The sequence below is a fragment of the Catharus ustulatus genome, chromosome 4 (genome assembly GCF_009819885.2).
Source record: "Catharus ustulatus isolate bCatUst1 chromosome 4, bCatUst1.pri.v2, whole genome shotgun sequence".
In the NCBI taxonomy this organism is placed as follows: Eukaryota; Metazoa; Chordata; class Aves; order Passeriformes; family Turdidae; genus Catharus; species Catharus ustulatus.
In genome coordinates this window covers 3,352,922-3,366,769 of record NC_046224.1, presented here as the reverse complement: position 1 = coordinate 3,366,769, position 13,848 = coordinate 3,352,922, and the positions used below count along the sequence as shown (strand labels likewise).

The 13,848-nt window shown below is 46.3% G+C and overlaps 1 protein-coding gene across 4 annotated transcripts in view; it reads right to left on the bottom strand.

Annotated features, from left to right (window-relative positions):
* PODXL (podocalyxin like) overlaps nt 1–10,460 on the bottom strand; it is a 44,664-nt gene extending 34,204 nt beyond the window's left edge. For all 4 annotated transcript variants that reach the window (XM_033058268.2, XM_033058269.2, XM_033058271.1 and 1 more), the window contains exon 1: nt 10,368–10,460. In XM_033058268.2, coding sequence (XP_032914159.1) covers nt 10,368–10,419 — 52 coding nt within the window. In that variant the 5' untranslated portion in view covers nt 10,420–10,460. The remainder of the gene's footprint in view (nt 1–10,367) is intronic.
* Nucleotides 10,461–13,848: the final 3,388 nt, after the last annotated feature.

Sequence of the window (13,848 nt, the reverse complement as noted above, 5' to 3'; positions counted from 1 at the left end):
AAGCAGATGTGTCCCCCCACTGATGGCAGGAGTGGCAGTCACAATCACATCAGGATTATTTTATTTTCCTTCTTTTTCTCCCCTCTGTGATTGTTGCCTTAAACAGCAAAGTTTTATTTGCCAGGCTTGCTGGGGAAAATGCTCTCCTGTTGGATCAGAACAGGCTGGATGAGGGGAATGGGCCACAATCCATCAAGGCCAAGTCTCTTCCTAAGTTTTGGGAGACCAGATTTTGTCATCTAGCACCAAAAAGAACATTAAATATATTGCAGTGAGACCAAACCCAACCAGGACACCCCTGGCACTTGGGGAACTCGGATTTTCCAACACTAAGTGGGGCTGGATTTGGATGTGAGACAAAAGCAGGGCAGTCAATTAAAAGAAGTATTGCTAATTTTTGCTTCTCTTTAATTGCTTTCTGCCTTTACTATGGGCAGATGTCCAGGGCATCCAGACATTGAGCATGGGATATTCAGACAGTCAAAAGTTATGTGCATAAACCTCAGCCATCATTGAAATTCCCTCTGCAGATCAAGGAGAGACACATTCAGCTGCTCCACCAACAGTTAATTCCAGGCTGTGAAAACAACTGGAAACTGGCAGCTGAAAAATAAAATTGTTTCCCATTTTAAACAGTGAAAATGAATTTTAAGAGAACAACTCCTGTTTTATTTGACCCCCTCAAGGGACACAGAACAATTCTTTTCAGTCCCTAACTCCATCACAGATTGCTCAGTGAATTGCTTAGCACTAAACTGAAAAGTTTGTTGGAAAGTTTATTGCATAAGGTACCCAGGTTCTCATTTATTTGATGGATCTTCAAGGAATTTTAAATGCTCTTTTGCATTTGTCAGTTTAACAGAAATTTCCTCCACAAGCAAAGAGTGATTTCCACCTATGAACCCTAAATTAGTTTTATTCATCACTACCAAGGACGACTCCAGAGATGCATAAATTAGAAATCAAAATAGAGAGGTCTCAGGCTATAAAATTCCTTCAACAAATATGTTCAGAGCGTGCCAGCCTGGTTAGAAAACACAGCTGAAAGGCAAGAGTGGGCTGGAAACCTCCAAGTTTCACAAAGAGGAGAATCAGCCCTGCTTAAGGGATATAGCTATGAATTGTAAATGAAAAACATGATAAAAATCAAATCACTCAAATTATTACTTTCTCCTCCTGTATTTTAAGTCATGATTAAAATTCATAATTTAAGCCACATCAATTTAAATCAAAGCACCCTGCCATAAAATGAGGTTTTGAACCCTTTGTGAGGCTTTAATGAGAAAAAAAAAGATCATTCTCCTGTTGAATACAGTTAATGGGGATTTATTGGTGCCATTCATGGGCAGGAACTGTCTTAGAAGCCCACAAAATCACATGGACTGAAAGCCTTGAGGGCTTTTTTTAGCCATCTGGGAAAATTGTAAGGAAACAAAATAATTGTCTATAATAGGGTGCTGCATTCATCTCTAAACTTTCTTTTTCCGCAGTATTCGTACTGTGGAGGACAGGAAAATTCATTCTTTATCTCAAAGAGATCATCATCTCTCCTTGGCTTTTAGGCATGGGAATGACCCTGAGGCTCAGGAAAGTGGAGGTGAAGGGGAGATTAATTCCTGCACTTGAAATTCAGACTCAAGGCTGTGAATTCTGCTCTCTGACACGATGCCCGTCCCATTTTGATTATATTTTGTCCTGATTGTCTCTCATTTGGATCAGGATTTCTGGGAGCCCCAGAACTGCTGGTTCATCCCATTTGCAGCACAGGTATCACAGCTTTTCATTGCCACACAGGATTTTGGGGGTTTTATGGCAATGTTGTATAAATTTATGTGCCCTTAGAATGAGGCAGTGGAGAGCACAAACATTTCTTTGCATTGTGTCAAACCAGATCAGGGTGCTGTTCCATCTGAAAATGAGAGCAATATTAGAAGGAAAAAGCCAACAAAAAAGAAAATAAAACAGGAGGAGGCTGTTTTCTGCCTTTACTGCGTGTTGCTACCTTCTCCTCTTTGCCAAGAGAAACCCACAGGAACAAATTCTTATTTGTTTATTTGGTTTTTTTAATTCCTTCAGGCTCCAAAACCGAACCAGGTTGCCAGCAGAGAGTGATGGCTGCAAAAAATGCATGATGAGAATACTGATTTGGAGTTCTGCAACCACAACCTGCTTTGAGGCTGCTCCTTATTAACAGAAAATTTGCTTCCCTTACCTGTGCTTTGAACATTTATTCTGTTGTTTGATAAATTAGAAATGTCCAATGAGGACAACTTTATTGCTTATTTAATGTGGATATAGATATAGGTACAGATATAGATATATAGATATATAGATATACAGATATATAGATATATAGATATATAGATATATAGATATATAGATATATAGATATATAGATATATAGATATATAGATATATTTTGAGGACCTTGGTTACTTGGTGTTGTTCCAGTAAAACCACTGCTAACCAGACCCATGCTGGCACAGAGCATCTCTTTAACTACTCTGCTTTTTCTCACAGTATTTTGATAAGCAGCACATAATAGTCACCCTGAGAGCTCTCCACTTTCCTGCAGCAGTATCATTTAAACTTTTCCCTTTTTTTTTTTTCCCCCATTTGCCTACGTGGTGGAATGTCTTATCTTTACCTTTAGACTCCAGGGAGTAAGGAAAAAAAAAAAAAGAAAAAAAAAGTGGTCTTTGCTATTAGGTTTCAAAGAAGGACTTTCTCAAACAGAGTTTCTCCAAGCCTTTCTGAAGAGCCTTTCAAGTCCCCTTTGTCCAAGTTAGAAATTGGGTATTTTTCTCTTTGTCATCTCTCTATATCCAGCAGAAGCCACTTAGAATAAATGTCTAACAAGGCTGTCTCCTCACTTCTCTACAATAGATCTAATATATATTTAAATATTACAGCTTAATTTCTAAGCCAATTTCTACCTTCCCCTCCAGATAAATTTGCCAAAATCAATTAAGGTTGAGAGAGAAAATTTCAGCCTTTGCCATTAATAACTGAGGTCTTATTCTTCCACTGCAAAATGACCTTCCTTCCCCTTTCACCACCCTCATCAGCCATGTGGCCTAAGACCAAAGCTCCCTGTACACAGACCCTGTGAAACAGAGAAAAAGCCACTGGATTAATCCAATTTTTATTCAGGATGATAAGGATATGAACCAGACCTCAAAGCAATATCTAAAATGGGACGGACTCAGAAAGAAAAAAAAAAAAAATTTTTTCAGTTTTGGAGGAGATTTTAATGCAGAGCTCATCTCTGCCTATTTCTAAGGATCTCTCCTGCACCTGACAACAAGCACAGATTCGGTTTTTAAACCCAAAATTCTTCTTATTTGCCTGTTCATTTTGCAGCCTTTAGGGTGCACCCCTGACCCACCAGCAAGAAGTTTGTCCAAATCCCAAAACCATATTTTTTTACATTTTTTGAGCACATACAGACAGTGTTACACAATCTAAGTGTTTCCAGGGGCAGGTCCTGGATATTTTTGGTGTGACATCAGCCCATGTTGGGGAGCATTTATGGAAACAACCATCTCTAGTAGATAAATCATCCCAAGACACATCTGCATTGCCTTCACAAGACACAGCTGGATTTAAGGATAATTCAACCTTTAACACCTTAGTTAAATATCTGAACCTACATGGCCTTGCCTTGGGTCCCTCAGAGGGAGGAAAAGGAGAAGAGTCACTCTGAGACTTCCAGTTTTCCCTTCCTCCTCAAGTCCAGTCATCCCAGTTTGTCCAAACTGGAACCCATCCCCTTCCTGCTGCCACCCAGCCCCAAAACACAGAACCTTGGATGTTATTCACAAGTGGAGCCTTGCTGAAAGCCAAATCTCAGCCTGTCCTGTTCCCTCCCCTCTGCTGGAGTAATTTCACGATTATAAGCCGCACCTGATTATAAACCGCACGTTACAATACAGGATGTGATAAAAGGTATCTGTTCTGTCACCATCTGTTGAGGGTGGGGGCAGTGATCCTGATCTCCATGGGAGATATTCTGCTAATGGGCATCCATTGAAACCAGGCAGGGCAGTGTTCTTTATCTCCATGGGATATCTCCTGTTAATGGCCATGTTTTATAAACCAGCTGGGGCAGTGTTCTTTATCTCCATGGGATATCTCCTGTTCATGGCCATGGTTTATAAACCAGCTGGGGCAGTGTTCTTTATCTCATGGGATATCTCCTGTTCATGGCCATGGTTTATAAACCAGCTGGGGCAGTGTTCTTTATCTCCATGGGATATCTCCTGTTCATGGCCATGGTTTATAAACCAGCTGGGGCAGTGTTCTTTATCTTTTCACAACCCATCCTTCCTCCAGCCAGTCATTTTCTGCTCATGGCCATTGAGTCCCACTGTGGGACTGATAAAATTACTGCATCCCATTGGGAGTTGCTCCAGCCAGGGGGAAGAGCCCAACATTTCTTACCAAGATAAAAACAGAGGTTTTGGGACACTAAGGGAGCCCCTTTCTCCACTGGACTCCAGAGGAAAACCGGATTTCTCCACATCACCACTGGAGCTTTAGAGGGAAACTGCACCTTGTACAGGAGCACTGCTCCAGCTGAGCCACATCTGTCACTGCAGGAGGATGCAGCCACCATGGAATGGGACTGCTGCCAACACCCTGCCTGACGGGTGTCAGGTTGTGCTCTGACTGTGTCAGGGTTTGGGGTTTGTTCTTTGTAGTGCTGTATTTCTATTTTAATTTCCCTAGTAAAGAACTGTTATTCCTATTCCCATATATTTGTCTGAGAGCGCCTTGATTTCAAAATTACAATAATTTGGAGGGAGGGGCTTTACATTCTCCATTTCAAAGAGAAGCTCCTGCCTTTCTCAGCAGACACCTGTCCTCCCAACTAAAGCAGCAACTTTTCGTTCTTTGTCCATATATAAGCCACACGTGATTATAAGCCGCACTTTGGGTTTGGACCAAAATTTTAGACAAAATGGTGCGGCTTATAATCGTGAAATTACTGTAAATGCTTCAGCAGTGCTGGAGTTCCCATTGCCCATAACAAAGCTTCACCTCCATTCCTTCCCCCTCCAGCTCTCTGCTGGGCTCTCAGACATCACACTGAGTGGATTTTAATAAGTTGTTTGAATTCTCCTTGTGTCCTTGCAGTGCTTTGTCACCAAACTGTCAGCGGTGTCCGCGCAGAGCACCTGGCGCGCGGCCAAGGCAGGCGTGAGCAGCGCGATATTTACGGGGCAGAAAAGGAGCCTGCAACGCACAGAGCTGCAGGGGTGCAAGGATCTGCTAAACAGGCACATCTGGGCATGAGAAAACTTCCATCAGCCCCACCTGGGACCCAACAGGCAGGTGAGTGATGAAGGATTTTGGCGCTTTCGGAGTTTCAGCAGCTTCGCTTCACCTCCTGAAGGAGAGGGATTTTTCTCTCTTTAGGGCATCGTGGCATTTTCTGGTTCCCAATGGATTTCAGCAATATTCAGTGCCAAAGGCTGGCTCTAGACACACAGCAGCTCAAATCAAGACCCACAAAAATTCACCCCAAATAAGCCACCACAGAGCTCTGCACCCCCCAAAGGCATGGAAGTTCCTGCTGGCATTTTCCAGGATTGCCACCAATAATTACTATTTCCAGCATTATTTGCAATTGAAAGCCAGCAGGTAACTTGAAACAGGTTTAGTCATCTTTGGAGGCACCTCAGGTTTACTGTGAGGGTGAGAGGCTTGGCACAGATTCCCAGAGCAGCTGTGGCTGCCCCTGGATCCCTGGAATGTCCAAGGCCAGGCTGGGACAGTGGGAGGTGTCCCTGCCATGGAATCATGGAATCATTTGTTGGAAAAAAAGCTCTGTCCAGCCATTAAGCCAGGTCCAGCACTAAACCATGTCCCTAAGCACCACATCCACACTTTTGACCCTTCTCAATGCTATTTACACACAGCACCCCCAGGTGAGAGAATTCCTCCCATCCCTGACCACTCACCGCACAGTGTGGCCACGAAACACTTAAAAAATAGAGAAAAATAGAGAAAAAAAGCATTTCACCTCTTCAGTTTATAGCTGAAAAAAAATCTTATCTGATTTTTTTAACAGGGAAGATTATCTGTTTCTCCCCAGCTCTACCTTCTCAGATATGGCTTTTAAGCATAAAAATCAGCATGTTTTTGGATAGCTCCAATGGTTGAGCACCTCTGGAGCTGTGATATGGCAGAGCACATCTCTCCTGACTGTTTGTACTGGATCTGTGTATTCCTCAAGGATCCCCAGAGAAAAACACTGCAAGGCTTCAGCCCAGCACTACAACAAATACATAATTAGAGCACTTAAAACCCGATGAAGCTCAGACAAACTGTCCCCAAACCTCCCAAATAATGAAGCACTGGAGGAAGCACCCTCACTCTGGAGTGTGGGACATCATCCCACCAGGCAGTTCAGGGAAAAAATAATAAGGATTTTTTTTTTTTTTTAATTAAGCCCCAATGTCAAACAGAGAGATTTTTGGGGGGAGATGGGTGGCACATCCCCAAAGGAACTGCAAGACCCCTATGGAGAATCAGGGTGGCCTCACAAACTGCAAGTGAAAGACTTTATGGATTTGTTTGGCAGTTCCATGCCTAAAGGAACTGCTTTCTGCAACGTGGAATATTTGGCAAAGCCCTGGGGGTGGTGGTGAACATAGCACAGGTAACTGGAGAACAACAAATGCCAGATGACTGCGTGCATTGCTTAGAGAGTGGGGAAAAAAAAATTAAAAAAAAGAAAAAAAAAGCAAGGTTTGCTCAAGATCTCTCAGTGAAGGAAAGGGCAGGCATTGCAAGAATTCAGAAACAACATCCTTAGGTGGAGATGGGCCAGTTGTGGAAGGAGCTGAGCACGTAAACAGGAGCAGGAAGCTGGCAGGAGTGAGTGAAAGCTCTGGGGAGGGCTGGTGAGAATTCACATGCCTGCACATGGGGAATGGACCCAACCTGGATTCCTGCAGGGCTCAAAGCCTCCTGTGAGCTCTGCCCTGAGCTGAGGGTGGTTCTTGGCTGTGCAGGAGTGCTGGCAGGTTGGGAACAACACTGGAGCTCAGGTGCACACAGGGCTCACAACCTGCAGTTTCTGAGTGTCACTCCCCATCAGCTCAGCATGGGGAGGGAGGAATTCTGCACATCCACAGGTGGGTTTGCTATAGGTATGATCCTGCCTGCACCACCTGGAGATGGATGGAGCTGCTGAAGGCATCTGAGCTTGGGGTTTGAGCCCCTGTAGCACAGAGCAGCTCAGGTGGGACAGCAGGACCTTGCCTCCACAGAGCATCACCCTGTAAGGATAAATCCTCACTCAGCCCATCCTCCCCAGCTCTGCAGAGCTCCAGGGGGCTCTGGGTGCTCTGTTGGGTCAAAAGGGGCCACCCAGAGCAGCATCACGGATAAAGGGGCAAAATTTAGGGTACCTAAACCCCAACAGCTCCTCTCTGCTCTCACAGAGCTGCCCCCAGGATAGTGGGGGCACAGCTCAGCCAAGGGGATCCTCACTAGGTAAATTACCTCCCTCAGCCCCCAAAAAACCCCCCAAAACACCCCAGAACTCATGCTGCTGGGTTTAGACCTTTTAGAGGTGTAGAAGGGAGTGAAATAGGGAAAATACTAACCAGAGTGCTACCCCAGCCTGCCTGTGAATGCTGAGAGCAGATATTTCCAACCACTCTCCCATCTCCTCCAGCATGAATGATCACCCTGGTCACAAGCCTTTAGAACAACTCCCTGGAATTAAATCAGTATATTGCATAGTTCCAGTTCCTTTCATCCAGGAATCTTCAAGTGATTTACAAATAATCCTTTAATTAAGACTCCCAAACAGCCCCCGGGTGGAGTTACTGTGTCCGAGGCTTTGCACTTCTAAAGTGGCTAAAAGGTCACAAAAATCTTATCAAAGCTCCTGCTAGACAAAATATCTTGGAAGAGTCTCTCTGCTTTGATGCTGATTCTAAAACCCACTGGTTAAATATTTTTTTTTTCTCCTCCTGGGGACATGGCCCCAATTGCCTCCTCCTGTCAGGATTAGTATTCAATGGATAAAATGTGGTTTTCTTTTAATGTGCATCTTTGACAGCTCGAACTCCCAGTACCACAGAACTCTCAGTACAGGGGAGGTAGCCTGGGAATTCAGTTTTGGGGATGAAAAGCGATGTTTTGGCAACAAGGATTTCAAACCAATCGATCTGTGGTTTGCTTTGAGCCCAATGCTTGATCTCTGGTTAAAATCCCTTCCTGCCCTTTTCTGCCCTCAGGACAGGTTTGAGCTGTGGCTCTTTCGAATCCCCTGAGAATAAAAAGTATTGTTTGTCTCTTCCTGATGCAATTTTTGTTATCAGATAGCCTGTGGGAATACAAGATGCAATTTGGAGAAAGAATAAATAAAATAAAATAAAATAAAAAATCCCATGAAGATGCTGCAATGGGTAACTCTGAGCCCCTCCCTGGCTGGTGGAATTTAAAGATTTTTTTTGCCTAATGCTATATTTGCTGCATCTCTTGTACACACCCTGGCTGTGCCTTGTCTGAGGCTGATTTTCTTCTGATTGAAGCAAGGATATAAAGGGGAATCTCTGCAGAATCAGGGGATGTACAAGCCTGCAAGTCAGTATTTCTAAGGAAATTGCTGTACCCCAGAGAGCTGCTTTTAAAAACTTCAGCAACCTAGGGCTGGTTCTGCTCTGCCCCACACACAGAAGTTGTCACCTTCCAAAAACAAGCTCTGAAATCCCTAACTCTCATTTCACTTCCAATTTAAATGCAGCAAATCATGCAGGCTCCATCCCAATCATTATTTCCTAAGATACCCAAAATATTACGGCCTCACTTACAAACCCAACTTCTTCCCATTTAAGGAGGAGGGGAAAAAAAAAGATGAATTTTAGGCTGATGATCATAGCAGAGACCAGTCTTGGAGTTAAGCACTGCTGGGACTCTGAGCCCAAACACTCAGCAAATAGGGACGCCCATCTTGGCCCTTAAGGAAGAAAATCCTGGTTCCAATACCCAGGGAAAAACATAAAAGCGTCTCTAAGCAGCTTATTTCAAAATTCAAGAGCAGCAAGGAATGGCAGAAAACGCTGTTTTGAAGGATTTAATCAATTAATTTTGGAGAAAGATGTAATAGGATCACCTCAGAGTGTTGTAAAAACAGCTCCCCACACCGTCCTCCCACTAAGAGCTCGTTTTGTCCCAGTCCCAGTGTTTTTATCACCTCATTTTGGAAAACAGAACAAAACCTTCTGAGAAGGCAAAGTCAGCTAAACTCGGGTAAATTCTGGCCAGCACATGAAAAATTGCATTACCAGCTCCTACTTCATGCCAATATTAGTGATGCTCAGGGCTTCCCGAGTTTAAATGGGAGGAGAAATCTCCTTTAAAGCCCACGTTGGCATCAGGGACAGATGGGGGTTTGCACCTGCTCGCCACCAAACCCCGTGAGTCCCAAGAGAAACAGGGGAAAATAAAAGGAGCAGGCAGAGATTTCAGCCAGACCTCTGGGAATTCTCCCGAGTTAAATCCCCAGGGCCCTGCCTCCACTTGTGCTTTTACCTCCGGAGCATCCCCCAGCTTTTGTTACCTTGAATAAAAGAACATTCAGCTCTGCAGAGGCTCTTCTGGGAGCCATGAGTTGGAGCAGGATTTAATCTTATTTCACTCCATTATTTTATTTATTTTATTTTATTTTTTTTTTAGATTTCATTTTATTTTGATTTCGCACTCCTCTCATTTTCCCTGATTACAAGAAATGCCCCACTGCTCCCTACCTTTATTCACTCTGGAAAGCATGAGTGCATTTCCTTTCCCTGTTACTTTTCCGTGTGGTTCATGGACACCTCTCCGACAAAACACACCAGCACAGAACCGCAGCTCCCACTCCATCACCCCGACCCCAACACTGCCGCAGGACTCCGGGAACTGCTTCCACTCCCGAACCTCCCCAAAAGTCTCCCCAAAACTCCACCAACTTCCAGCGGGGAATTGCTGTCTCCAGCAGCATTCCCCACTCTTCTCCCGCAACATCCCCGCTCCTTTTCCGTGGGTGCAGCACCTGGAGCACGGCAAGGACAGCCCCAGCTCCGCCGGGAACCCGAACCCAACAGCGGGGGATGCAGGAGGGAAAAGCAGCAGGCTCGGGCTCATCCCTCCGCAGCACTGCGGCTCCAGAGCCCCAAGTTGCGCTGCCACGGAGCGCTGGATGTGCTCGGGGCTCCCCCAAAAATCCGCAATTCGTGCGGAGGGTGCGCGCCCGGCGTCCCCCGGCCGCTTTTCCGCCCGACTCGCCAATAGCAACGGGGAGAGCGAGGAGGCGAGGGATGCTTGAAGCGGGGAAGGAGGCACGGGGAGCGGAGGGCGGCACTCACCGAGCAGCAGCAGCAGCGGCAGCAGCAGCGGCAGCAGCCCCGCAGCCCGCATGGTGCCTCGGCGCGGCCGTCCCGGCGCGGCTCCGGAGCTCTCTCCCGGCGGGGCGGGCGGGCGATGCCCTCCCTCCCCCGGCCACGGCCCCGGCCACGGCCCCGGCCACCGGCCCCCCCTTCCCCCGCCGCCGGGGGAGGCGCGGAACCGCACCGGACCGCCCCCGCCTCCGCCCCCGGAGCGGGGGGAGAGCCTGGATGGGGATGGATGGGGATGGGAGTAGGGGATGGGCATTGGGGAATGGATGGGGATGGGGATGGACGGGGATAGGGATGAGGATAGAGGGATTGGGGATGGATGGGCATGGGGGAACGGACAGGGATTGGGATGGGGATGGGGATGGATGGGGATGGGGATTGGGGAATGGACAGGGATGGGGATGGGGATGGAGGAATGAATGGGGATGGATGGGGGTGGAGATGGGGTTAGGGATAGGGATAGGGATAGGGATAGGGGAATGGATGGGGATGGGCATGGGGATGGACGGGGATAGGGATAGAGGGATTGGGGATGGATGGGGATTGAGATGGGGGAATGGATGAGGATGGGGGATTTGGGATGGGGGAATGGATGAGGATGGGGATGAGGATGGGGATGGGAATGGGGATGGGGATGGGAATAGGATAGAAATAGGATAGGATAGGATAGGATAGGATAGGATAGGATAGGATAGGATAGGATAGGATAGGATAGGATAGGATAGGATAGGGTAGGATAGGATAGGATAGGATAGGATAGGATAGGATAGGATAGGATAGGATAGGATAGGATAGGATAGGATAGGATAGGATAGGATAGGATAGGATAGGATAGGATAGGGATGAGGATTTGGGACAGATGGGGATGGGGATGGATGGGGATGGATGAGGATGGGGATACGGATAGGGATAGGGATAGGTATAGGGATAAGGATGGGGTAGGGATAGGGATAGGGATAGGGATAGGGATAGGGATAGGGATAGGGATTTGGGATAGATAAGGATGGGGATGGATGGGGATGGGGATTGGAGAGTGGATGGTGATGGTGATGGATGGGGATAGAGCAGGCAGCAAGGAGTGAGGGATGCACCTACAGAAGGGATGCTGGGTTTTTTTTTGGGATAGGGGTCTGGGGAGGATTTGGGCTTCTCAACTTCATGGAGGGATTTGGGGGGTTTCACTGGAGATGAGAGGTTATAAAAGGTGGAAGGGGTTCGTTAGGATGGAGGTATGGAAGGGGGATTTGAGGTTCCAAGCTGCATGGAGGGATTTGAAAGTTGGAAGGTCGCAGAAGATTTAGGGGTTTTATTGGTATTTGGGGTTCTCAGCTGCATGGAAGGATTTGAGAATGTACATTTTCACAGGATGTTTTCTGGGAAAGATTTGCACCTGTTTGAGAATGTCTCAAAGGAAGCCATGCACCCAAAGCATGAAGGACAAAATTGTGATCAAATCTTGGCATTGTTTTGTGTTGAGGCACTGAAAGTTGTTTTGTGGTGTTCAGGCAAGGAGTGCTTGCTGCAGCTGGGAGGAGACTGAAAATAAACCCAGGGCTTTGCACTGAATCCTCCTCTTGGCTCTGCTGGATCCAGCTAAACCAGGAACCTTCCCAGCCTGGATCCAGAGCTGGTAAAGATAACCTTCACTCCAAAAAGGACTTTTCAAGTACGGTTTTCTTGATGCCTTCAGTTAAAAGTGGACTTTTTATTCTTGTTGCAAGGTCTTCAGAAGACAAGGACATGTTTGGCTCAGCCCTCCCTGCTTTCCAGGTTGTCCCCAGAAAAGATTTCTTGTCCTGTTCTAACTTCTAGGTTAGTGCAGAGAGACTTTCCAAGTGCCTCAGCCCAGCCTCACCCTTTCTTGCTACAACTGTGCACTACCCGGCACCCAAAAGCTGTGAAATTCGAGTTGCAATAAATGAATGAATGTGTTGGTGCACATTATTAATCCTGCCAGTAGCAGAGAGGCAGTTCCTTCTGTCCCTGAGGAGTATTTTTAATGACAGATCCCATTCACACACACTCTCCCAGTTTCACTGCCAAGCCAAGCCAGCTCAGGGAAAAACCTGAGCTGCTTCAGTAGAACAGACACCCTGGATAGAGAGGAGGGAGGTGATGCTGAGCTCCTCAAACTCTCTGTTTTTGGCACCAATGCCCATAAAACACTGCAAAAACCTCCTGTGGCTCATTGCCTGGGAGATGGGGGTTCCCCAAGGTGTGTTGGGTCTCCTCTCTAACTGAGGGCTGTGGGAATAACAGAGCTCCCTTGGCAGCAACCTAGGGAAGATAGAACAGTCTGAAATCCACTTAAAAGGCAGGCTGGATTTGGTTTTATTGTGTGATGTTTGTAACTGATGAGAGTTAGAAGAACTCTGTCTGGTTGGTCCCATCAGCAGGTCTGGGCTGTGCTGGTCCTTTGGCCTTGGGCAAAGAGGAGGGAGCCTCACCCCTGAGCATCTAAATCCTCCTAGATTGCTGATTTGGGATGTAGGTTTTCTCTTAATGAACACAAAAGTCACCCTGGCACTCACACAGGGAGTTTTGTGAGTTCTCAACAGACTTGTAGGGTGCAATACTCTTTTGCTTCCTCAAACCTTGGCTGCTGGCAATTACCACAGTGGCTGAAACAACAGCATGGTCTCCACATCTTGGAAAAAGAGATTCATCCAGAAACATGGAGCTAAGCCTCCTTTTCCTGGGGGGCAGCAGGAAGGTCTCCCATTTTTACTGCTGCTTTGCAGGGTACAGCATTTTCCCACTCCAAATCTGCCTCTGCTCCAAAGGGGATAATTACTGAGGGTGGCAGATCAGGGCTATGAATCATGAGCAGCTGATGGCAGAAAAAAAAGGGATATTTAGCACGACTGTTTCAAAAGCTGGGTGTCTGATATAATACATCTCAACCATCAGCTGGGGGAAAGGTCAGGAAAAAACCCTAATTTGGGAAACTGGACACTTCTGGGGGTGTTTCCCAGAAAGATGGCAACAGCCTTTGACACCCCAAGATGTGCAGCATTGCTAACTAGGAGCTTTACCATGAGCAGCCCAGCTTTGCAGGTTTTCCTAAGTTCCAAAATCACAGGGCCAGGAAATTATGTAGAGGCTTTTGCTTTCAATTCCAAACATGAATGTCTCAGAGGTGAAGGGAAACCCTTTGGAGAATGGCCTGCACATCTGTCTGAGAAGTGGGAGCCAAAAATAAGAATTCACTTTAAAATTTTTTATTGACATTACGATTATTTAAAATCTCACGGGCTTAAGCGAGTCAAGTGTGGTTTTTAATCCTGACATTGCTGTGGCTGCACACAGGTTCACATTTACCTGGGTCTGTGTGTTCCAGCCAAATATTTATGTAAGGCTGTGAAAGAGCAGCACAGGGAGTCAGTGGTTTCAAGGTATGCGAGTCAGCTGGGCTGAAACCCTCTCAGGAGGAGGGAAACTCCACATGACA